This window comes from Trichinella spiralis, assembly GCF_000181795.1.
Source record: "Trichinella spiralis strain ISS 195 chromosome Unknown Scfld6, whole genome shotgun sequence".
Lineage (NCBI taxonomy): Eukaryota > Metazoa > Nematoda > Enoplea > Trichinellida > Trichinellidae > Trichinella > Trichinella spiralis.
Genome location: NW_003526945.1, coordinates 3,287,390 through 3,311,865, shown reverse-complemented (window position 1 = coordinate 3,311,865; position 24,476 = coordinate 3,287,390). Strand labels below are relative to the sequence as shown.

The 24,476-nt window shown below is 34.1% G+C and overlaps 6 protein-coding genes across 6 annotated transcripts; 3 read left to right on the top strand and 3 right to left on the bottom strand.

The window, feature by feature from the left end:
• The first annotated feature begins 339 nt into the window (after positions 1-339).
• On the top strand, positions 340-1,659 carry Tsp_12053 (conserved hypothetical protein). Its single transcript, XM_003373786.1, has 5 exons — positions 340-390; positions 611-643; positions 902-988; positions 1,212-1,254; positions 1,541-1,659. Exons 1-5 carry the CDS (start codon positions 340-342, stop codon positions 1,657-1,659), a joined length of 333 nt encoding a protein of 110 aa, XP_003373834.1.
• A 5,165-nt stretch (positions 1,660-6,824) lies between these two features.
• Positions 6,825-13,831, top strand: Tsp_12052 (transmembrane and coiled-coil domain-containing protein 4). Its single transcript, XM_003373783.1, has 14 exons — positions 6,825-6,970; positions 7,146-7,562; positions 7,619-7,716; positions 7,777-8,208; positions 8,261-8,600; positions 8,656-8,773; positions 9,755-9,832; positions 9,886-10,024; positions 10,058-10,122; positions 10,612-10,794; positions 11,313-11,462; positions 11,758-11,821; positions 12,326-13,333; positions 13,785-13,831. The coding sequence occupies exons 1-14, from the start codon at positions 6,825-6,827 to the stop codon at positions 13,829-13,831; spliced, it is 3,285 nt and encodes a 1,094-aa protein (XP_003373831.1).
• Positions 10,032-11,826, top strand: Tsp_12051 (putative radical SAM domain protein). Its single transcript, XM_003373785.1, has 9 exons — positions 10,032-10,206; positions 10,274-10,343; positions 10,422-10,500; positions 10,612-10,842; positions 10,902-11,055; positions 11,124-11,254; positions 11,313-11,462; positions 11,531-11,689; positions 11,758-11,826. Exons 1-9 carry the CDS (start codon positions 10,032-10,034, stop codon positions 11,824-11,826), a joined length of 1,218 nt encoding a protein of 405 aa, XP_003373833.1.
• On the bottom strand, positions 12,322-12,867 carry Tsp_12050 (conserved hypothetical protein). Its single transcript, XM_003373784.1, has one exon. The coding sequence runs from the start codon at positions 12,865-12,867 to the stop codon at positions 12,322-12,324; it is 546 nt and encodes a 181-aa protein (XP_003373832.1).
• Positions 12,950-18,368, bottom strand: Tsp_12049 (meckelin). The gene is given in 26 exon segments (XM_003373782.1): positions 12,950-13,120; positions 13,132-13,391; positions 13,593-13,790; positions 13,866-13,968; positions 14,023-14,139; positions 14,191-14,304; positions 14,366-14,482; positions 14,557-14,637; positions 14,699-14,833; positions 14,980-15,138; positions 15,193-15,279; positions 15,352-15,450; positions 15,515-15,670; positions 15,910-16,015; positions 16,077-16,218; positions 16,256-16,360; positions 16,440-16,481; positions 16,614-16,631; positions 16,661-16,945; positions 17,046-17,059; positions 17,140-17,291; positions 17,505-17,570; positions 17,627-17,695; positions 17,753-17,904; positions 17,964-18,128; positions 18,215-18,368. 26 exon segments carry the CDS (start codon positions 18,366-18,368, stop codon positions 12,950-12,952), a joined length of 3,267 nt encoding a protein of 1,088 aa, XP_003373830.1.
• Positions 18,369-18,892: 524 nt separating this feature from the next.
• Tsp_12048 (Pre-mRNA-processing factor 17) lies at positions 18,893-21,759 on the bottom strand. Its single transcript, XM_003373781.1, is given in 12 exon segments — positions 18,893-19,070; positions 19,138-19,285; positions 19,341-19,417; positions 19,479-19,612; positions 19,673-19,788; positions 19,844-19,991; positions 20,557-20,705; positions 20,742-21,089; positions 21,141-21,270; positions 21,347-21,375; positions 21,395-21,482; positions 21,532-21,759. 12 exon segments carry the CDS (start codon positions 21,757-21,759, stop codon positions 18,893-18,895), a joined length of 1,773 nt encoding a protein of 590 aa, XP_003373829.1.
• Between the last annotated feature and the right edge of the window lie 2,717 nt (positions 21,760-24,476).

The window sequence follows — 24,476 nt, the reverse complement described above, 5'->3', positions numbered from 1 at the left end:
AATATTAAAAAAAGACAATTTCTCTAATCTGCAAATGTGCAATGTGCATTCTATGACTCTCCTTATTATTAGCCTTATCTTATTGTGCAAATTCATAATATTTAATCAACTAGATCGAGAAAATAGAAAGAATATTTATTCATATTTATTATAGAGAATGATGAGAAATGATAATCGTTTACTTTTGCTTGTCAGTTTCACTCATTTTCTTCAAATGATTGAAGATAACTTACTGTAATTTAACGAAAAGAATTGTTATGCAGAAACACCTAATAATAAAGTTTTCATTCCATTGTGAACGATTGCAAAAAATATTTGAATTGAAACAAAATTTTTTAAATGAATTCTAAAGCCAATCTCCTTCCACTACATCAAACGGAAAATAATATGGTAATTTACCTAAATCAACAGTAGCACCTTCATCATTTCCAATTAAACAAATCAAGCTTACAATAAAAGTAAAATAAAATCTACTTACAAGACAATTTGATGTTCTATTATTATAATTGTACATAGTATGATAATTTGGAGTAAGTACTATTTCCTTTTTATGGAAAAAAGAAATCTACATTCCTTTACTTTATTTTAATGATTTAATGACATTTATTAGAACAAGCGAAACACGAGACGTGAAAAGCGTATTGTTTTCTTCTAATCAGCTTCTTGATGAAATTTAATATAAAAATCGATTTGTTTGTAGTAAATTAATAATTAAATGATCAATAAGAGAGAAATTGTGTTTTGTAATTTTTGTAAAATTCATACATTTTCCATACGTATGCATATATGTATATATGAATATGCATTTGTGCATATGGATAAAAAGGTAGAGGAATTTTATTGGTTTATTGAATTATACGTTCGCTTAATAGATTAACAAGATTATATGTATGCTTAATAGAAGAAAGTCACGTTCAATGGGCGAAAAGTAGAAGAGAAAGAAGAAGAAAAAGCCCAAAGCAAGTGCACAATTTGCCCAACCGTTGACGTTTGTTTTGTCCAACGAGGAAGAAATTCAATTAACTTGTCATATTGGAACAGTTGCATTTTTATATAAAAGTGCGCTAATTTTAAATTGCAATTAAACCTCAAAGTTGAATGAAATTCAATTTTGATACAAAACAGGCAAGCTGTTAGTTTTATTATTCTCATCTTGAGCAAAAAGAATAAAAATATGAATATGCACTTACTGTTTTGGTCTTTATTTTCAGCAAATGAAGAAAGAATATGGGCAGCTTTTTTCTGTTCGTCAAGGTTTTTTTGAAAATGTACAGTAACTTTTGAAAAATTCAATCTGAGAAATCTGAAAAAGAAAACAAATCACTTGTTTTATGGAAAATTTTTGCAAAAATATTCAACGAATAAAAAGAAAAGTATTGAAATTCAAAACAGCAGAAATCCTTTGATAATTTTATATATTCCATGAGGATGTTCCACTGGAAAGGAAATGAAAAAAAACTTAGAAATAAAATTGAACAAATCATATATATTCATTGTGGGATTATGGTAAACGTGTATGCATAATAAAAGTGTCAACCAGTGTCCACAGCTGACCGACGACCGGTGGCAAAAGCAGAAGCAGTAGCGGCAGTAGAAGAAGAAGAAAAAGGGGACGAATGCAGGCAGAGACGCAATACAAGCGGACATGTCGTACAATAACCGGGCATCGACATTGAGCAACGTCGAACAGACAGCCAGACTGACAGTACTCTACTGTACTGTCCATATTTTGAACGAATGACCCTCAAACTGTTTACAAGTGAAAAAGAAGAATTTGAAAAATTGGTCCATTTTAAAGTTGGAATGAGCAAAATACCAAACGACACCTTTGTAATAATAATAATAGTAATAATAGCCAATGGCTAACTTCATTTATGCAAAGTTTCATTAGAGCAAAGCAAAGGAACGGAAAACATCCGCGACCCTCATTTGGCGAATATTTTCCCAAGACTACCAAAACTTCCCGACTAAATCGTCCACAAGCATTGACTAATTAATTTTCCGGTAAAAACTAATTCCACCAGTCACGTACGATGGATTTTCTATTATTACAATCTATAGCACGTGTACTTTGAAATTGCACGAGTCATTCGAATGACAACTGAACAATTTATGGATCACTGTCATAATTTTGCATTTATCCGATAATCAAACAATGAACGCCAATCAAATACATGGAAACACTTTGCTCGTTCAGAAAATACCTTAATAATAATGATCGTCAATATTTCATCAAATATATATATATATATATTATTTATTTAGATTTGCTCATAAATGAAAATTATTCTACTTTTATTTTGGAATTTTAAAAATTATCATTCAATACTTCGCTCGAAAAAATTCATTGCATACACTTCGATTCCACGTCACCTCATTCAACATGCAAATTTATTATTTTATCAACCAATTTCAAGATATCACGTAGCTGAATGAAGAATAGAAGAGGAAAAATAATTAATCAGTGTTTCTTTTTCTTTTATGAGACTTTAATTTTTACTTTCACACTTCATTTAGATTAATTTTTTGCTCAAAATTGACAAAACTATTCAATATCATCATATTTCATAATCTAGCAAAACAAAAATCATAGAATTATTTACTTGTTGTATTTGTTTTCAAAAAAATATTATTAAATGTTTGTTTTATGCAAATGAATAATTCTTAAATTTCACTTGTATTTGATAGACCGCAGTGAAACAAAGAAAAAGGACCATTATATATTTAGCATGATGGTTAATAAAGTGAAATATTGTAAAATTTATAACATTTCATGCTTGGCCTTTGTCGCGTGCTTTCAACTGAAAAACTATTCGAAATTTGAAAACAGAAATTCAACATTCATAATTTTTTCATCCTCAAATTGTCCATTGACAAATGAAATTGATAATTTTCAATTTAGTTTCAATTTGATTGACAAAAATTTTTCTCCAAATGAAAAAGGTGCATAATATTTAAATGTTAAATTTAAATATTTCAATACAACAGACATGCGGTTGAAGAATAAAATTAATTAGCTGCTTATTGTTGTTCGATTTGATTAATTTCCACTGACAATGTCGAACCTGTTTGAAAGCGGCATGCTTAATAATAGCATCAATTGATGAGTCGATAGAATTGAAAAGATTTGTATATCGCGAATAAAAAAAGTGAAATTAAAATAATTATAAAATTACCAATATTAAAAGGTGATGATAAAATGAACCCAAGTTGATGATAGAGAAGTGGGGAAAAATAGCCACCGTAACATTTTTTTCAAAGCACTACAATCAAGTAGCAGAGGGGATGTAGGGAGGGATGCACAGGGGGAGGGGGATGAAGGGGTATATCAAACGAGATGTGATCAACTGTTGTGTTGTGAAAAGTAGAGATGAGACGGCGACGGGGACAGAGGCAGAGACAGAGGGAAGCAAAGAACGAATAAAAGAATATACAGAGTAACAGAAAGCGTCAGAGAAGAGGGGGCAGGGGAAGGAGAGAAAGAGAATGTCTTTATTGTCCCCTGACCCATACAGAGAGGAAGGAAAACAACTGAAAGCGGCAATATCGACCCCGTCGAGCTGCAACCACTGGCAGCAAAGATCTGCAAAGAATAAATATTGTATGCAAGGTCGCAAACATCGAAACAACTTCATGCAATAGCTGGTGAAAAATCTGGTCAACCAATTGCTCCAACTTGTCCAATGCGGTAAATGGGAGAACTTCACGGCCACCATTGTGACAACAGTGAAAAATAATTCCATTCACTAGCCTCAGTTGACCGGTCTTTGGGACACAATGCTGCTTTTGCACAACAGCAGCATTAAGTTGGAAACCCATTCTAATTTAGCCTATTTTATTCTTCGAACCATTCCAAACATTACTTCAATATTACCATTTTAACCACAATATATTAACAAAATAGAAAAAAAACAGTATCTAATTTAAATTATCATCATTATCAACATCTTCTGTAAAGATCTCACACTAATTATCACTTTACAAGCAAAACGTAGCAAAAGTTCCATTCAAGGTCAATTTTATCACGTCCACAGTAATAGCAACTTTAATGCATTTCGTTTATTATTATTTTTTTGAAATTAATAATTCTCTGTTGTTTTTTTTTAAATTAAAAATATCGCATGACCACCTACAATACATACAACAGCCAAATATATACGTACTGTAGATTCAGTTGTAATTCACTTGGGATCAGTGAGTACGTTACCTGGCACTTGAACATTTTTTATTCAACAAAAATGAAAAAAATTAAAATTAATATTCACTCAATATTAATAATATCATAGAAACGTTTTATTAACGAGTTTTCTTAAAAAAAGTATTTCATTGAGGTAAATAAGGCTCAGCTAAGTTGATGCATTGTTTGGAAAATGTTCACTTGTCTGTGTTGTAATACTTATTTACTTAATTGATCACGTTTCACACATATCCGACATCAATTAATGTACAACCGACTTGAATTTACAGCTTTGATTCAAATGTATTCAAATTATCTGCTGGATTTAAAGCAAAAAGAATAAAAGAAAAGAAAATTAAGAAAATCAGCAACATTAACATTCTATTCTTCCTCCGTTCCCACTTTCACGTATTAGAACATTATATTTCAATGCATATTATGCTTTTCAATGCTTTTTTTTTCTTTATTCTCCCAAGCAAACAAAAACTCATCTTACGAAAAAAATAATTCAACATGAAAGCAATAGAATACTTGTTAATTTTTGATGAAATTTCTTATAATATTAATTTATTCATTTTATTATTAATTCACCATTAAGCTTCAACTGGGTAATTTCATCTCCATACTTTTTTATGCATCAAAATTTTAAATATCGAAATCTTTTTCAATTATATCATTATTTATTTGTACATTGTAAAATAATAATTTGCACTTGCTATTCTATATTTATATAGAAATAAATTTGATATTGTTTTTGTTTGTGATGATGTACAATTTTAAAATTTTACTTACGGATAATGTATATTTAATTTTCTTCATGTTGAAGCTGAGTTTTGTTTTATGCACACCGAGACAACTGTCCGAGTGAAACTTTGTCGAGATTAAATTTACAATTTAAATAGAGACCCATTTATAATAAAATTATATATTATTATTAACTGCATTATTAAAGATTCACGTCAACAGTTTTGTAAACAACTTGGTTAAATATTGTTAGCGTATATTGTTTATTTCTCTGTATTAAGAATAATAATTCAGCGCAACTACTGGTTAAGCCTATTATGTTCAAGGTAGCAGATGATCTAGTAAACTTTATTATTCTTCATCATTGTTGAAAATTGCAAACTTATTTTGTTGTTATTATTTTACAATAATTTTCTTATACAAAAAGAATTTATAGATCATTTTCATAAAAATTCCAATCCATCTATTATATGTTCAACAAGAATGAAAAACAAATTTTTTTAATTCTATTCAATAGAACATTTCCAAAAATTTAGCAAGAATAAAACAGAAGCATGAGCAGTGGTGTTTTATTTTTATAAATATACCCTAGTCGATAAAGCATTGAGTAGAAGTTTGCCAGTCAGCTACCACCACCAATGTTGCTGTCATTTCAACTAGAATGTTTCTGCAACGTCGTTGTCAACGTCGTCGTTCGGTTGAATCTAGCCAACATTATTTATATATCATGCTTCTAACAACACGATTTAACAAAGCTTAATCGATCAATAATTCGTTTTGCGGTGGTTTTCTTAGTCAAAGTAGAAAGTCATTGAAAAACGATGCTTTTGTACTTTTGAATACAAACAACAAAAACAATACTGTCGGTATGTATTTGGTTTACAATTATTAATATATTCGTTGGTAACAAGAAATTGAATGTCGATTATGAATGTTTTCCATGTTTATCAAAAATCAGTTCTACTACAACGAGTGATGTGTCAATTTTTATTTTGAAGTTATTGTAAACAGTTTTGTACTGTAACCGCTACAAAAGGATGTTTGCTTTTTGTGAAATTCAAGTTTTACTTTACATCTTTTATTAAGAATGAAAGAAATTTTTCAATTTTTTTCTTTTGGAATAAATTTTCAAATATAAAAAGTTGAAATATCCATTTTCCAATGTTTATTAACATCGAAGTTTGAACTTCACTAGATAGTGGATTCATCTCCGGAAAAGGATAAAATTGATCGATCGACCTCGTCAAAGTAAACCTTTTTTGCAAGCGGATTTGTTGCTCAGATTTGGAGAAAACAAAGCAAAATAATATTTCACATACAAATAAGCGAATTATAAAGAATTTATCATAATTTATTTTAAGAGAAATTGAAAATAAGAAAACAACAACTGAATATAGCATTGGTAAGAGACGTTGGTTTCGGTTTTGTTGATTTTAACGCTTACGCAACGAACTATGTCAACACGTGCCGGTCGGCTAATTCTGTTCATTGCTACGCTAGCTAGTCAGCTAGTTGGTCAGCTTTGATTAGTTGAATACTGATGCAAATTGCGACATTTAACAAGCATATCAGTGAATGAATGGCAAAATTGTCCACATGAATTGTATCCAGTTGAAAATGCAAACTTTTATTCATTTTCATTTGCTAATTTGTTCGATTGATTGATTTGCTCATGACAATTAATCCTTTTGAAATAATTCATCTCAAGAAGAATATTTCAAGATCATCGTGTTTCTTATGGAAAAATATTCTTGCTTTTCTTTGTCTAAATTATAATATTCACAATTTCATTGTCTCAATATATCTTTTTTTCCTTTTCTAATAATTGCATACGTGCAATTATAATGAACATACAGTTGTTCTCTTTTTTTTAATTCATGCGATTCATTCAGAAACAACAACCATGAATAATAGCGTCAATGAATCAACCGATTCATCGCCTTCATTATTGTCGACTTCACCGCATTGTCTGAACACGAACACAAAGTTATCCATATGCAACATGTTTGCCAATTTATTGCATACTCATTTTTTTGAACCTTGCAATCAGTAAGCATGATTTTGTTCAATTGTATTTCTTATCAAACGAAATATATTCTAATGAATAGCTAATGATAATGTCTGATTGCTCGATCAATTTTATTTCTATTAAATCCAAACTCACTGAACACATTTTAATTAATCAATGAATCAAATTGAAGAAAAAACATTGCAATATTTGTAGGGAATTTTCTCAGAATACTTTCGAAAATATATTTGCTCATATGGAATTGCCTGAAGAAATAAATGCCGAAATGAAAGCAATGTACGACAGAGTAGATTTGTCAAAAGCTGAACAATTTGCTTCAGCAATAAAAGAAGATCAATTCTGGTCCGACAATGATATTTCACTTGTTCTTTTTGATATTTTAATTTTGTTCATCCACAACGGTAAAAATGAAATTAATTCACTTGGCAAATTGATAAACAGCTTCTTTGATTGGATGCGAATTTCAGGCAACTATGATTCACGCTTGCGGCATCTTTTGATACTAGCAGCTGATATGCTTGGAATAACGATGGAAATTTTCAACGAATGTGAAAATGCTTTGATTTGCACGTTGGAGATTAATTCTTCCAAACAAGCCGGCAACAACAATTCGTAAGCATCGAATCGTGTTCGTTGAAGTGTTTTCACGAGGGAAATTTTTCATTCAGATCAACTTCAAGCAAAGCTGAATTCACGGAGAAAAGCAAAAAATGGAAACGAGCCTTGATGATCGGCTTTGGTGGTGTCGTAGGTGGAACTCTAGTCGGTAAATTCAATTGTACACCAATTTCACGATTTTGTTTGTTTGTTTGTTTGTTTGTTTCAGGATTAACCGGCGGTTTAGCTACTCCGCTGTTAGCTATTGGTTTGGCTACCTTGTCTGGCTCTGCGGCCACTTTGGGTCTTGCCACCACGGCGGGTGCGGCCGTGATTGGCAGTATTTTCGGTGTTGCCGGTGCCGGATGGACGGGATACAAGTTGAAAAGGCGATTCGGCGCGTTGGAAGAGTTCACCATTGAAATATTGCATTACCGACGTCGCAGTCTGCACATCGCATTGGCCGTGTCCGGGTGGATCACGGAAGACCATTTGGACAGTTTCAAAACACCCTGGCGGTGCTTGAATGCCAGCAATGAGCAGTATTGTTTGCGATATGAAAGCAAATATTTATTAGAATTTGGCAAAGCGATCGATTACATCTTTTCCGTTGCGTTGTCTTGCGCTATTCAGCACAGTTTGATGGAAACTGCACTCGCGGGTACAGTGGCAGCATTTTTTTTCTGTTTAAACGAATAATTCTGCTGTTTCAGGTGTCATGTCCGCTGTTGCTTGGCCTGTGGGTTTGTTGGGCGTGGCCAGTGTAATTGATAATCCGTGGAATGTTTGCATACGGCGTTCACAAGAGGTCGGAGAACAGCTCTCGCAAATGTTATTATCCCGGCAACACGGTCACAGACCGGTCACTTTGCTTGGATTTAGCCTCGGCGCTAGGGTAATCTATCATTGCCTTTTATTCATGGAGAAGAGTGGCAATTTTGCCGGCATTGTACAAAATGTAATTTTACTCGGTACGCCGGTGGGATGTTCGCCGTGTGAATGGAAGAAAATTTCTCAAGTTGTCGGCGGCTATATCATCAACGGCTATTGTCGGTAATTCGATTGAACAGTGAAATAAAAGAAAAATTTTGCATAATATACTTTTCAGATCGGATTGGCTTTTGAAATTTTTATATCGAACAATGAATCTTCAGTATTCCGTTGCTGGTCTTGAACCAATCGAAAATGTCAGCCCAAGAATTCAGAACAAAGATTTATCACTGATTGTACGGGATAATTTGAAGCGTTTGGAAAAATTTAAATTAGTAATTTTTTTTTACTTTAGGTGAAAAGTCATTCCGACTACGTAAACAAATTGCCGGAAATTTTGAATTTTATAGGAATACCAGTGGACATGTGATACATAAATCAGTGAATATCGTGCTCATTTTTTAAAATTTTTGATTAAATTTTTTTTCAAATTGAATCTTGAATAAAATACAACTTGAAAATGTCAATTGTGATTGATTAATATTTGAAATGAAAAGTAAAATGTGACATTTAAGTCCGTTTGCATAATTTGCGGTACAATCAGCAAATTTGAAAAGATTGCAATTTGTTGAATTGAACTTTAAAATATTAAATGACAAACTGATTTATCATAAAAACTAAACACCATTGTGGAACTGTGATACTTGATCAATTATTGCACTGTGATATGCATGTTTTCCCAGTGAAATATAAAAGTAAATATTCATATTACGTTTTTATAATGTTTGTTTTTTAATTATAAAAGAATTCAATCAATTTTTACACACTAAATAAGCAAAAAAATTATATCGAAAAAAATAATACTTAATTATTCTTTTGTAGTGTTTTCAGTTTACATTTATACTATAGAGCTAATTTTTATTGTTTGATCATTTGAAAATTGGAAAAAAAGAGTGATGCATTCAGTGAACCGATTTTATCATCATTTGTGCTTGAAACGATGCGCTGTAGCGACTTTTCGATATGCGAAATTTTGCATTCCCAATTTGCATAACGTTGCACAACACTGCAGATATGGTTCGCTAGCGGATGGGTTGAATGACGATTGCAGAAAAATCCCTTACATAGAAAATGACAATGCATTTTCAGGGAAAGGCAAGAAAGGTATTGGATTATTGTTTTGTTGATTGATTGAACTGTTGTTGATTTCGATTTGGATTTTGATGAAATTGATGAAGAAATTGGTTTTAGTCTATTTCGAAACTTATGGATGTCAGATGAATTTTAATGATGTCGAAATTGTTCGTGCTATTTTGACGAAGGCATCTTTTGAAGAAACCGATAATGCAAAAGAGGTAATAGGTTTGTTTTTTTTGTTATGCTTGCTTTTTCTTAAAAAATATTTTAGGCTGATGTTGTTCTACTGATGACATGCGCTATTCGTCAAAGTGCAGAGGAGAAAATTTGGAAGCGTGTGAAACAGCTCAGAAAAGAACTTCAATCCGTGAAAGGAGTGAAATATTGCAGTCCGTATATTGGAATATTGGGTAATTGATGCGAAAGCATGTTCATTTTCTCAGTGAAAAAAATTATCCACAAGGATGTATGGCAAAACGAAGTGCACACCCGTCTGGAAGTGAAGTCGGTTTGGTCGATTTGATCGCCGGTCCTGATGCATATCGTGATCTTCCACGTCTCATAGCATCCTGTGAAACTGGTCAACAAGCGGGTAATTGGATTTGATTTGATTTTATATTGAATTAATAAATTAAAATTGATTTATGATATCGGTTTAGTGAACACAATCTTTTCTTACGATGAAACTTACGCGGACATTCATCCCGTTCGTCGAGATTCAAGTTCACAGTTTGCTTATTTGTAAATTTGTGTATTACATGCTGGTGTCTTAGGCTTTAGTTTGTTTGTTTGTTTGTTTGTTATAAGGTCAATCATGCGAGGTTGTAGCAACATGTGCAGCTATTGTGTTGTTCCATTTACACGAGGCTTTGAAAAAAGTCGCCCAGTGAAATCGATTGAAAATGAATTTCGACAATTGTGCGAAGAATTAAGTGATCAAAAATAAGCGACCAATTTGAATTATGATAATTTTTTTTTTTCATTTTGATTTGTTCAGGGGGTGAAAGAGGTCACTTTGCTCGGACAAAACGTGAACAGCTATTGTGATGCTGATCCAAGTTCGACAATTGTTGATGGACAGTTGTATTTGGCGAGCGGATTTGTGAATGTGGTGAAGCGGAAAAAGTGTGGAATTCGTTTTGCCGAACTTCTTCAACGACTTTCCAACATCAACAGCAACGTTCGAATACGTTTCACATCTCCGCATCCGAAAGATTTTCCGGACGAAGTATTTGTTTTTCGGATGAATTATTAGTTTATTTTTTTAATTTGAATTTTATAATCCAGGTATTGGACGTGATTCGAAATCATCCGAACATTTGCAACAGTGTTCATTTGCCAGCCCAAAGTGGAAGCAACAATGTGTTGCAAAGAATGCACCGCGGCTATACTGTAGAAGCGTACATGAATTTGGTCGAGAAAATAAAAGACAAAATTCCAGGTAGAGAAATTTCGTTGTTTTTCTTTTTTTAAATTATAATTTCAAATTTATTCCTCTTCCAATATCAGGTGTAACGTTGACCAGTGATTTCATATCGGGATTTTGTGGTGAAACCGATGAAGATCACGAACAAACTGTACAACTCATCAAAAATGTCCAATATTCGTACTGTTATACATTTGTATACAGTATGCGTGAGGTTTGATTGTTGTTGTTGTTGAAATGATTTGAAGAAAACAATCAATAAAAAATTGTAGAGAACCAAAGCGCATCGTCGTTATTGCGATGACGTACCGATTGATGTGAAAAAAGCTCGTTCGCAACAGTTGCAAAATGAATTTCGTAAAGGGGCATTGATTTTGAACAGAAAATTCATCGGAAAAACGTTGACAGTACTTGTTGAAAAAGTTTGTTTATTTTCGATTTGAAAATGATTTAATTTGAACGATTTTTTCTTTTCAAATTTCCCTCCTAGGAAAGCAAACGTTCGACAGAATTTTGGATGGGACGATCGGATGGAAATTTGAAAATCATTTTTCCCAAAAGTTCAGTGGTGAATTGTTTCGATTCGTCGTCGTCGTCGTCTTCGATTCATCAGCGAAACATTCAAATTGGTGATTTCGTTGACGTTGATGTATTTTTTGTCAAATTTGTACTGATTTAATGATCATTTGAAAATGTTAATAATAATAATAATTTCAGATCAACGACGCTTCGTCAGAAGTGCTGAAAGGAGTTGCCAGGCGAATTGTACCGTTGTCAGAAAGTTGACCAAAGAAAAAACAAGTTAATATAAAAAGATATATTCAAAATTAGTTGATTTTTATAAATAAATAATAAAAATTTGTATCGTTGAAATGTTGTTGCATTTTTCACCACCAACAACAACAAGTCTCTCTGTGTATAACGTTATAATATATATCGTACACGAGAGTACTGTATATCGTTCGAATATGAATATTGTAGTAGTAGTAGTTGGATGATAAGAAAACAAGTTTGATCATCACGTCCCGAAGCACCGTACGTGACCTGACATTTGTGAAGGCTACCAGCCAGCTCGTGCATCGTCCAAATGTGCAGTTGGTAATTTTTATTGGTTATGGATTATAATTATTATTGTTGTTACGGACGATTGCATGTACCGTTGAAAATATTCACTTTGGCAATTTTGTTGCTCGCGACGGTAATTTTTGTCACCATCCGAGGTATGTGGAAAAATGGAAATTGGATTTTTTTGTTGTTGTATCCGATTTGCAAAGTGAATTTCTAGACGGTGGAGAATTTGCCGGCGAATCGAAATTGAATTTCGACGATGGTGAAGTAGTAGAAGAAGAACAGGAAAAAGAAAAAAAACAACTGGATAAACGGATTGTTCTGTTGTTCATTTCCGTTGGTCAGCCAGAATTGAGGTTCCCGGCCGGTGGTGGCCGGCAAAATTGTAGTTTCAATTACGACTGTATCGCTTCGAACGACAAGCGACTGTTGTCGGTGAGTTCGGCGGTAATTTTCGAACTGCGCGACGTCCAATTGAGCAGCATTTTTCTTCCCAAACGGCCCGATCAAATTTTCATATTTTACAGTCGCGAAGCACCGCCCCAGTTGTTCGCCCCCACGTTGGGCGTGGGAAATTTTTTCGACCATTCCGTAACTTACATGCCAATATCTTGGTTCCACTGTCCGTACGGCATGGTGGTAAAGAAGAAGAAGAAGAAAAGTGAAAGTAGTGGAGAAGAATCGTCGACTCGTCGTGAACAACAGCCGAACAATCGTACGAGACTCGCTTTTTGGATCGCGTCCAAATGTTCCACTCATTCGGGCAGAGAGTGGCTTGTTGAACGATTAGCCCGCTACATTCCCATCGACACGTACGGCGCCTGTGGAACACTGCCCCTGACTAGAGAAGCGTTCGACCACGACCAGCAACGGTCGTTGGCAAAATTGTACAAATTTCGAATCGTGTTCGAAAATACCGTATGCCGTCACTACATGACCGAACGGTTTTTCGAAGCGTTGATCGACGGTTCAGTGCCGGTCGTGTTGCGTCGAGCCGACTACGAGCCGATCGCTCCGGAACACAGTTTTATCGCCGTCGACGATTTCCACTCGGCCCAACAATTGGCCGACTATTTGAACTTTTTGCATACCAATCCACGCCAATACGAAAAATACCACCAATGGACTCGGTCGTCCAGGGTCGAATTGGTCCCTTCTTGCGTGTGCAATTTGTGTTTGGCCATCAAAGAAGAAGAAGAGAAGAAGGACAGAAGAACAAGTGGACGTGATTTCGACAACAACAACAACAACAACTTTTACCAGTGGTGGAACGATGAAAACGACTGTCAATACGATTTCGCATCACGTTTTGTTTGAACTGTTGTCTCGGACAAAATTTACAGTAATAAAAACTAGGACGAGCACTTTTTCTTTATTTGTACCTGTTTGTCAATAATGTGACAGTAGTGTATGATTTGAACAATTTCAACTGTTCGCTGCTGATAATGAGAAGAATCAAATGAGAAATCGTTCGTCCACCAAACTTGTCCGAGCGATGTTTTTCCTGCCGCCACTTTTTCGAACAATTTTCAAACTTTTCGTTACAATATACGCGACAAAGGCGGCAATTGTGTAATCTTTCGCAATCATATCGACAAAAGTGAAAAGCATCAAGTCGAAAAGCATCAATTTTGCTTCATTGCCGTAAAAAAATAAACTGGAAAATGCAATTTCAGATGGATCTGTAAAATTGTTCAATTTATCACTTCTCAAATTGGAATAGTCGGTGAGAAATGAGGGAAAAAAAGTTTTTTTACCCCTGTAAAATATACTGCAATTCGACGTGTCTTGAAATTCGCAGTTGAGCAACGCTTCGGTAAATAGTTTGTCTTTTATCAAATATGGCAAATCGGCAATGCACTGGAATCAAAAATTAAAACGAATTTTTTTTTATCCCAACAACAAACAACTCACGTGATCGATAAAGTTGGTCAAAAATTTGTTCATCGTGTAAAACGCTTTGACACGTTGTTCGTCTTCAATTGTCGACAACGATTTTCCATTGTGCATACGTTTCGTTTTAACCGCTGTCTGAAAATAATTCGATGAATAGATTTTTTTTTCAACTTGTCAATTATTTACCACCAATACGTCGAATATATCGTCGTATTGTTTACGAAATTGGGACTGCAAACAGACGGTAAATATTTGATTTTTACTGTTCGGTTCCAGACCACGTTGTTCGCATAGATTTTCCTGAATTCCATCAATCCATCCAATCAAATTTCCAATTGATCAATCAAATCTTGTCACCTACCTTTTCACGTCTGAGCATTTCGTGAATTTCATCCATATCCGCTTCGGCAAATCCATGAACCGATCTACCGTGCAAATAATATCCATAAAGACGATAGCGCAGTGCCAAAACGCTAATCTTAAAATTTAGAGAAGAAAAAACATTACTCAAATATATAGATATTTGTATATTTTTTAAAAAAAGTAAATTACATTGCAAACAGAGCATAAATCGATAAAATAACGAAATTGATTCCAAAAACATTGTTCTGTGATCAATACGTGGAAAATACACTGAAAATACAAGTCTAAACAATAAAATTCGAACAGATTACATTCGAATTTGAAATCTTACTTGAACTGACCATACGATAAAGTACAACGAACCAACTATCGCAAGACGAGAAAGGCTAGTGTCGCATGATTCATTGCTAATTTGTTCAAGTTGAAATCCAGGTTCCACCGATGCTAACGATTCAAAATGTAAAACCTAATCAATAAATTTAATAATAATTCATAATAATGTTGAAAAAAAAATTCAGTTACTTTCAGAAAAAATAGTACAACAATCAACTGAAAACTGTGAGAACTTTTACGATAAGTTTGAATTTCATTCCATTCGTTTGCAATAATAACCAACCGCCAAATGGACACTGTCGAAGCACTAGAACTGATCATACTGGCCGACGATGAAGCTTCCTTTTTACGGGAACCAGCTGGTCGAGGCTTTTCCCAGTCGATGAAGAAAACTTCAGATGTAATTTGTTCAATGTAAAACAGAACCATATCCACTACCTGGACAAAATTGTAAATATTCAAAGCGGTTGGACAAAATTTGAAAATACTTACTTTAAAAGCGAATGCGACAATAAGAATCAAAATCCACAATTTTTCTCCTTCAAACGAAGGCATCAAAACGTGAGGATGCCGTTTGCTCTGAAATCAACGTCCACTCAAATAATCAGACAACAATACAAACCAAACGGTATTTTTTTAATTTTATTTTACCTTGTGAATCATCAAAGTGTAAAACGAAGCAACCGCAATTATGCAATACACAATTGTCGACGCAAACGAACAAAAAGCAACAATAAATTTTATCAATGCCTGAAAGTAATAATTTTCATTTTAAAAAAATGGGGAAAAATTCACTGTCGACTGTTTGAATTACCGCGAAATCTAAAACTCTCTTGCCCGTCTGTTTTGCCCAAGTCCAGGAACGAAAAATTGCCAGCACTACGCACAATACCACCGATACGGTTAGAGTAATTTTCAAAAAAAATGACAAATTGTCCTCGGAATCGACGTACACTACTTCGAAAGTGATCTGAAAATATTAATTTTTTACAAAATATTTTCTTTTGTTTTTTGTCTATTGATAAATTAAAATTAATTTTACGAAAATTTTGGTTTTATTTATGCAAAAAATATAATTGTTTTTGTTTAATTAAATTTGTCATGTCATGCACCGCTACGGCCATTTAAAAAGGTAGTACTGTAAATAGAAAAATTCACGTAATAAAAGATAATAATTTTGATATTGTAACAAAAGATATTTTAACTTACTGGCATTGTTTTTCCATTTTTTAAGCTTTCCAGAGAAATTGATGAATATTCGATTGTAAATAGAGGAGGAACAATTTTTCCATCATTGTATAGCTGGACCGTTGTTCTGGAAGATGCGCGAATCAGACAAGATGTGTGGATTAAAATGAGCGTCAATTTTGATTTACTGGATTGAAATTCTTTTCGCATATCGAACTAATCTATTTTCTTCAACTGATGATTCTTTCGTACTGCTCATGTCGATAAGCCATATTCGCCGATTCAAATGCCAAAGCCACGGAGCGTTAGCTGTTTTTAAAAGCGACAAATCTTTATCTTTAAGAAATTTAAACTCAATTTTGCGTACCAATTTTGTTCGGATAGCCCATTTCTTCTTCATAATTCAAATTCAAAACAGGAACAGGATACAATTCGACCGCGGATACATTTTCAAAACTGTCGTATTTTAAGTCTAAATTGCAAAACCAGTTTGCAAAAAATAGTCAAAACTTAGTCAAAATGTAGCTGCACTTACACACATCAAAAAATACTGTATCTGGCAATTCCTTCAACAATTCTGTACCAATATTGCACTGAAAATGAAGAAGAAGACAATTATTTCACATTGTTTTCTTATTTATATATCATGAAAATAAAATGAATAAAACCAACTAAAAGTTAATGTACAATCAACAGATTATCTAAGGATCAATGCAAATTTTAACCTATTTTGAAATTAGATCCTGAAAATTCTTTTTTTTTACAAAATTACTACACACACACACACACACCTGCTGCATGTAGTATTTTCCAACTTGGAAAGTGAACGCGCGACTTGATCTCGTCAACATGCAGAGTTGTAATGATCCGTCAGTAGCGGGCAACATGCCCAAATATTCTCCAGTCAAAGAATACGCAGCTAGCATAAAGTTTAGAAAACTGGAATTTCGATTTTCACTTTCAAAGCTATACTGAACAGGTATATCCGATTTGCTGAGAATATGTTCCGCTGAATCATGCAAATAATACAACCAAGGCATTCCTTGTGACCTGAAAACTGAAAACGGTAAGTTTTCCATATTTTCATATTTAATAAAAGGTATTTCACTTTTTATGAAAATATGATCGATTAGAAAATTTTGACTCATTTTATAAACTTAACATAAGGTTCCTATTGAAAAAGATAAATTATCAAATTTATTCATCTAATATTATTTTTTTATTGGTAAAATGCATAAACAATGCAATTACCATTCTACAAAAATTTCATTGTCGTCTCTTGTTATTCTCAAAAACAGATCGCAAGCATTTCTTCCATAGCCTCTATTTTTTTCTCCACGTTTATAATGCAAAAGCACACAAAGATTTCCAAGAAGTTGGCATGCGGTTTGATTTTGAAATTTCTAAAACAGAATAAAATAATTCCACATAATATGTGATATATAACAATTTTGTAATGAATTCATTTTCAATTTGGCAGAAAATCTCAATAAAACAATATCTCTTTTCAAACCATATAAGTGTCATTGATAGTTTATTTGTCCATAATATGTGTCATAATTTAATAGAACAAATATTTGATTATGAATATTATCAAAATTATCAAATAAATTTACCCGACACATGTATTCTGCAATGCGAAGATGGTTTCTGAAAAATGTAGTTTCGATTTTTAATCCATTCTAAAATAAATTTCCATAAATTTCCACATAAATAATTGTTTAGTACAGCAACGCACTTCGTGTATGATGTATAGATTAGGTGAATCGGTAACTAAGTCATTTGGATTTACACATATGCCATCAATCTTCAATAGGCAAACAATAAACGATGATGTTATCTTTGAAGTGAGAAAAATACTTACTTTTACATTTGGTGGTTCACAGAGACACTGTGAACCATAAATTATCTGATCGCAAGGAATGCATACGGTTGAATCTGGCCGAGGATGTGTGCCTGATACGCATGGCGTACATGTTACTTTAGGCAAAAGTAGCCCATTCGTTTGACGAAAACCTTTGAAAAAGTTACAAACATTTCACGTGTACAAATGTATTTAATTTGCAAATTCATACTTCTTGCTTCGTTCAATTGGCACGTATTTGTATCTGAAATTTGCCCAATGCATCCCCAACCATCAACACTAGCAATTTGTCCTTCTGAACATGGTGTACATTCAATTTTCGATTGATTGTCAGCCTGCGTCTTTTTATGCTTTTCATCACAACTGCACGATTGATCTGGTAAATGTTAGTTATTATTATTACTTTTTTTTTGAAAAATCAAACTTTCATATCGATAATAATTTCAAGCTGCAAAATCTTACGATCAGCCGTCGCTCGACTACCAGGTGGACATTGCTTGCAGATTAGTTGTGATGAATCGAAATACTGATCCAAGGCACAACTTTCGGGATTGACAAATGTTAAACTGACGCTTTTAGAAATGAATATTGTTAATAGTGAGAAAAAGAAATGCATTACGGCTTTTTTAAATTAGGCTAAAATTTTCAAAATTCAGCATCTGTGTCTAGTGACTGACTGAACCAACAAATACGCGTTTCCATGACAACCTATTCACAACGGTTACTTGAATATATTATACTGTATTTGTTCAAGGATGCTTTTTATATCGTTAAGCATTATTTGTGAAATACTTTAATTTACTCCATTGATTTACAAGTCAGCCTGCATTTATGGTTTTCATTCATTTAAAAGAGAATCAAAGAGCAAAACTTATTATATTCGACAAATTGAAATTCGATAAAAATTTCACGTTATTAGCATGTTGCATATTTGCTTTGATGTTTTCTGCCGCGATGTTACTGCAAAAGCAATTTCACGTCGACCACAAAATTACTTTCACACGAATAAGATTTTTATTGCACATCATAAATATAGGGTCAAAATCACTTTTTCGACTAATCTATGCAATCATCAACTACATGATAAATGAATAAAAATATGCGTAAATGGTGGAACAGCCGTCGTGTATTTAAAAAAAGCTAATCCCAGAACTTAATAGTACCATCCCATCCGCAGGACGCAACTTTGCTAGACTCATGAGGATGCCACAACACGCTCATGCAAACACCATCGTGAGCTTTCCAACGTGCAACAATACGCCTAGTTTTCCAATCCCATAGGAAAATTTTGCCATCCGAATCGCCACTCAGAAGATACCTATAATTGTTAATTCAACATTTAACAACATTATTGTCATAATCGAACTATAAAATCGATCATTTACGAAATATCCGATGAAAAGTCAACACTGCATGCATAGCCAGCGACAATGTGGCCACGGAAACATTTCTTTCGACAGAAACGAATTTTATCATCCACAACTTGAAATATCACCACTCGATTATCCATAGCTTGACAGGCTAGCCACTTTTCTAAATTGATAAATCAATGCAAAATAATTTTCTTCAAAAATAAATGGCAGTTCACCATTTGGAGACATCGTCACTGCTGGCATGGAATACATTCCAGGATCTTGTATCAACTTTGTATCAACAGGAATGCCCCTAAAAGTGTTCTGGTACTACAAGCCGAAGTATTATAAAGTATTCATAAATTCAAAAATACCATTCCCAAATTCGCATTGATTTATCATCAGAAGTGGTGCAAAATCTGCGATTTTTGTCAAAAAATGTTACAGTATTCACGGCACCCAAGTGTCGGTCATATTCTTGAACAATTTCACCACTTCTCAAATCATACTATAAATAAATGTTATAAATATTGAAAACAAGAACCAAAGGGAAAAAATTTTTTCCAACCTGAACGGCTTTTTTGTCCTGCATGCCGCAAATGAATAAATCCTGCTTGTCATCGTCTGGATTGAACTTCACACAATAGGCAACTTTTCCTGGAGTAAAACGCTCTTTGCATTGTCCTGAAAAGATATTTCTCCTAAATAACTAACCAAACTAACTAACAGACATCTTTACCAGTTTCAGTATCCCAAAGTTTGATTGTACGGTCGTAAGATGTAGACAGAAATTGCGTTCCTGCATTATTAAACGATAAATCGCGAACTGCCATTCTGTGCCCCATGTATGTTCGAATGCATCTTCGCCCACGATAAACTTCCCACAACTAAAAATTCAAATCAAGTTTGTCAACTATTTTAATGTAAAAATAAAAACTGCGACATCAAGAAAAATGTACGGTGTTCTTCTCTATTCTATACTATTCTAATTTATGCTTTTAAGAGTAATCTCAACTTAATAGTTTGAACATTGGTTTAAAGTTGCTTCAAGTGACAAAAAATACTGATAATAAAAAGGAAAAAAACGCAGAACATAAACAGAACAGTTATTCCAGTTCACCGTTATTATCATTGATTCACTGTTTGCTTTTAATCAGATTAAACATTGTAAAATAAGCACACTTTAACCGCTTTAAAAGGAATTCAAAACCCAACTGACAGGAAAATGTCAAAACTATTTTTAGGTAAACTTTGTAAATAAACGGGTAAGATGAAGAAAACTGTCAAAAAAATGTTTAACTCGTTATATGACAACAGATTATGTTAAAATTATACTGATGAAAATAACTTTAAATTGTACAGTACAGTAGTGAAATTTATCCTCACTTTGATACGACAGTCTAAACTGCCAGATAAAAGCATGTGAGCCGAGCTTGGGAACCAGCGAATAACTTGAACACCTTTCTTGTGACCTGTCCACGTATGGATTAGTTTCTTTGGTATGTAACACCGTTCCGGAACAGCATCAGCTCTCAAGTTAACTCCTTCATCATGCGGGGCACACATAAACGTTCTGCCCTGATAATCGACAGTATCCGAAACTAAAAATGTATAATGTTACATACAAACAAAGTAACTAACACTTTTGAGACACGCACTGTGCAATAACGAACGCTCCGGTTCATGCATTTCAGATTTCTGCATTTTAATTATTTTCTTGCGCTTTCTGTTCATTTCCTCAATTTCTAGCATTGTTTCCGCATCTGGTGCAGAAATGCGTTGTTCACCAACGTATGGCGCCCACGGTCCAGTAAAATTCTGAACATCGCTGGAATCATAATTTTTAAGCTTTTCCCTTTTTTCTTCAGTTTCTTTCAAACGTTTTCCCGATTCAAAAGCAGTCAAACCATTATATTTAGCAGCACTTTCTACATCACCTATAATACGGTCAGACGGCACATCTGCAGTCGGATCTTTCGCATAACCTACAACAGTAACTAATATTAAACAAGTTTTAATGGGCTACATCAACTTACCGTAACTTTCGAATGTACGTCGTTCATTTTCAAAATTAAAATCATTGATGTGAGCTGGTTCAACAAAACCTGTTAAAGTATTGCGAAGCATCTGCTGCTTCGCACTTTTGAACGGGTTTGACGGACCTTGCTAAAAGTAAAATTTCATAATATCCATTCAACGTAAAACGCAATCATAACCATTTCAACAAATGTTAAAAAAGAACCCCAGAAGTAATAGTGTTCCATAACAAATCTAAAAATAATGAATAAACTCACAAGAGGAAGAAATATTTCATCATAACAGGCGTTGTGCTGCAGCTCTTTTTTCAAATCCACAACATGAACCACCTTGGAATTGTTCTGAGAAAATTCAAAATGAAATCACTGTCGAAAAACAAAATAAACAAACCTCATAAGGAAGTTCAGGTGCTAGGTTTCGTTTTACAAGTGTTCCTTTCGATTTCGAAAAATGCAAAGAAATGTTTTGAAAACTGCCTTTCTCTACTTGGTGCTGTTCAATTCCATCATCAGATTGCTCATCAGAGCTGCTATTGTACGCATTTTGAAGGCACTCAAGTGCATTTAAAGATTTGTTATCAGCTCCACGTTCTTGATGAGCTGAATCTTTGCATTCCATGTTGACAAAGCAACACACCAATGATAACTACAACCAAAGCAGTAACATAACGTTCATTTTAAAAACAGCAACAACTTAACCTCAACAGTCACTTTAAATCATGAAGCAACTCAACGCTTCGAATAAGAAAACCAAATAATATCATAGCAACAAAATGAATAAAAGTAAATAAAGCAACTTATTACCTCAAATGAAACAATACAAATAAAATTTGTACATAATCTTCTACCAGCTCACAATATCAACGGAATCCACTTTTCAAGATGACCTAAAGTACAGTAAGCTCAAACAAAGAAGATATTCAGGTATATATGCAGCGGAGTTCAACATGGATACCACTTAATAGGTTAAATATAATTTCAAAAATTTATAAGTAAATTAATGGCTTTCAGAAGCTTTAATAAATATGAAGCAAAATAGTATATTTTAAAGTATCGTATTCCATTTTTGTAATGCTGTTCACTGTTAAATAGCTGCTAAATAGTTAAATAGCTGTTGAATAAATAAAAATAAAAATAATTAACAGAAGTAACATTAAATGTAAAAAACACAACAATATAATATTATTGTACAATTGATATGGTATTATAGGATGTGATAACATAAAAATGATACTGTAATGAAAGGAAAAACTCATTTTAATACCTGATAATCATTGTACTGTACTATTGTTGTGTTGACAAACGAATACGGATGAATGTCGGTGTGTGCGTGTGTGTATATGTGTGAGTGAAAATATTTTGCGTGCTAGTAAACTTAGTACCGTCAATTTGTCCGTGGTGCTTCTTTGAATCCTCTCTTCAGCTGTTGTGTTTATGTTACCTGATCTTATGTCTGTTGTCTCGATTTACGTGATAATACAGACAAACCGACCAAAAACTCAACAGGTTATGGGTCCAGACTACATAGTATCTGCACTGAAGATCAGAATGGTGAATCGATGAAGCAGCTGTATGATGGATTTCAAGTTTCAAGATGACAAACATGAAAGTGCAAGTAACCGGAGACGCTGGAAAAGGCAAATTCAGCTTGTGCTACGTCATCGTGCTGCCCTTGAAGTCGCCATTCGTAAGAATATAGCACCGTCGGCGTCACCTGCTGGCAGTTATGCTGCAAGTTAGACAAAGTATGACGAGGCACTGAAAGCTTTTGAAAAGGCTTGCTCAGCTTATTCTTGTCAGTTCAATGAATGATGTCAATGTTGAGCTGATGGCTACGTCTAAATCTCCATCGGAAATTTGGCATAATTTGGTTGCTGTGAAGGAACAGAACAGTGGTGAACGTGTGGATAGGTTGATGGAAGAGTTCTTAAAATGTGTAAGAAGTAGAAACGGAAAACATGGCAAGGTATGTCGCCAAGCTACAGAAGGTTTTTTCAGATTTAAATGAGGAACTATAAAGACTGACCGGCACTGAATTGCTTGATATGCTGTTAATGAGCAGAAATATGTCAACGCTGCCTCAAGAATACTTTGAGTTTAAAACCGATTGGGAAAATGGCAGATAATCTTCCTGACTAGCTAACAGCTCAGACATCTCCATATGGTTTGTGCACGTTGTCAAACAACGTCAGAGTAGCTGAAACAAGAGATGAATTGCTTGACGGTGCATTCGACGGCTATGCAAGACGAACTTCTTCAAAGTTTGGTTGATGGATACCAATCAAATTGTTACAAGTCGGGATGTCTTATTCAAGCCAGAGGAGATGGATCTTTCTGTCATCATAAGTGATTGTCAAAGCTGCTTCACCTGAGAAGAATGAAATTGAAGAGAAATATGATCTAAAAGAACTGAAGATGAATTCTTAGCGGTCATCAAAGTCAGAAAAGAAGCGAAATGTGAAACTGAGGTGAAGGCGGAGTAAAAGGATGCAGCACTTGGCAGCAAACCTGTTGGGAAAAAGGCAGATAATCTTTCTGACTAGCTAACAGCTCAGACATCTTCTCCATATGGTTTGTGCACGTTGTCAAACAACGTCAGAGTAGCTGAAACAAGAGATGAATTGCTTGACGGTGTATTCGACGGCTATGCAAGACGAACTTCTTCAAAGTTTGGTTGATGGATACCAATCAAATTGTTACAAGTCGGGATGTCTTATTCAAGCCAGAGGAGATGGATCTTTCTGTCATCATAAGTGATTGTCAAAGCTGCTTCACCTGAGAAGAATGAAATTGAAGAGAAATATGATCTAAAAGAACTGAAGATGAATTCTTAACGGTCATCAAAGTCAGAAAAAAAACGAAATGTGAAACTGAGGGGAAGGCGGAATAAAAGGATGCAGCACTTGGGCACCAAACCTGTTGGGAAAAAAGGCAGAAAATCTTTCTGACTAACTAAAAGCTCAGACATCCTTCTCCATATGGGTTGTGCCCTTTGTCCAACCACGTCCGAATAACTGAAACAAAAAATGAATTGCTTGACGGGTGTATTTCCACGGCTTTGCAAGAACAAACTTTCTTCCAAGTTTGGTTGATGGGATACCCAATCCAATTGTTACAAGTCGGGGATGGTCTTATTCCAGCCAGAGGGAGATGGGATCTTTCTGGTCATCCTAAGTGAATGGTCCAAGCTGCTTCCCCCTGAGAAGAATGAAACCTGAAAACCAATATGTATCTAAAAGAACTGGAAGATGGAGTTCCTCACCGGGCCTCCAAGTCTCAAAAAGAAAACGAAATTGTGGAACTGATGGTGGAAGGCGCGAGTAAAAAGAGGAAGAA

Excerpts from the sequence above, each read along its gene's own strand:
- Tsp_12053 (XM_003373786.1), top strand. The coding sequence starts at position 340 with ATGAATTCTAAAGCCAATCTCCTTCCACTACATCAAACGGAAAATAAT. Across the intron at positions 391-610 it reads ATCAAACGGAAAATAATATG|AACAAGCGAAACACGAGACG; the intron begins GTAATTTACCTA and ends GACATTTATTAG. Across the intron at positions 989-1,211 it reads CAATTTGCCCAACCGTTGAC|CAAATGAAGAAAGAATATGG; the intron begins GTTTGTTTTGTC and ends CTTTATTTTCAG.
- Tsp_12052 (XM_003373783.1), top strand. The coding sequence starts at position 6,825 with ATGAATAATAGCGTCAATGAATCAACCGATTCATCGCCTTCATTATTG. Across the intron at positions 7,563-7,618 it reads CAAGCCGGCAACAACAATTC|ATCAACTTCAAGCAAAGCTG; the intron begins GTAAGCATCGAA and ends TTTTTCATTCAG. Across the intron at positions 7,717-7,776 it reads CGTAGGTGGAACTCTAGTCG|GATTAACCGGCGGTTTAGCT; the intron begins GTAAATTCAATT and ends TGTTTGTTTCAG.
- Tsp_12051 (XM_003373785.1), top strand. The coding sequence starts at position 10,032 with ATGCGAAAGCATGTTCATTTTCTCAGTGAAAAAAATTATCCACAAGGA. Across the intron at positions 10,843-10,901 it reads CGAAAGATTTTCCGGACGAA|GTATTGGACGTGATTCGAAA; the intron begins GTATTTGTTTTT and ends TTTATAATCCAG. Across the intron at positions 11,255-11,312 it reads TTGTATACAGTATGCGTGAG|AGAACCAAAGCGCATCGTCG; the intron begins GTTTGATTGTTG and ends AAAAAATTGTAG.
- Tsp_12050 (XM_003373784.1), bottom strand. The coding sequence starts at position 12,867 with ATGAGTGGAACATTTGGACGCGATCCAAAAAGCGAGTCTCGTACGATT.
- Tsp_12049 (XM_003373782.1), bottom strand. The coding sequence starts at position 18,368 with ATGCATTTCTTTTTCTCACTATTAACAATATTCATTTCTAAAAGCGTC. Across the intron at positions 15,280-15,351 it reads ACACTTTGATGATTCACAAG|AGCAAACGGCATCCTCACGT; the intron begins GTAAAATAAAAT and ends CGTTGATTTCAG. Across the intron at positions 13,969-14,022 it reads TGACCAACTTTATCGATCAC|TGCATTGCCGATTTGCCATA; the intron begins GTGAGTTGTTTG and ends TTTTGATTCCAG.
- Tsp_12048 (XM_003373781.1), bottom strand. The coding sequence starts at position 21,759 with ATGGAATGCAAAGATTCAGCTCATCAAGAACGTGGAGCTGATAACAAA. Across the intron at positions 20,706-20,741 it reads TGCGTGTCTCAAAAGTGTTA|TTTCGGATACTGTCGATTAT; the intron begins GTTACTTTGTTT and ends ATACATTTTTAG. Across the intron at positions 19,789-19,843 it reads ACTTTGGGATACTGAAACTG|GACAATGCAAAGAGCGTTTT; the intron begins GTAAAGATGTCT and ends ATATCTTTTCAG.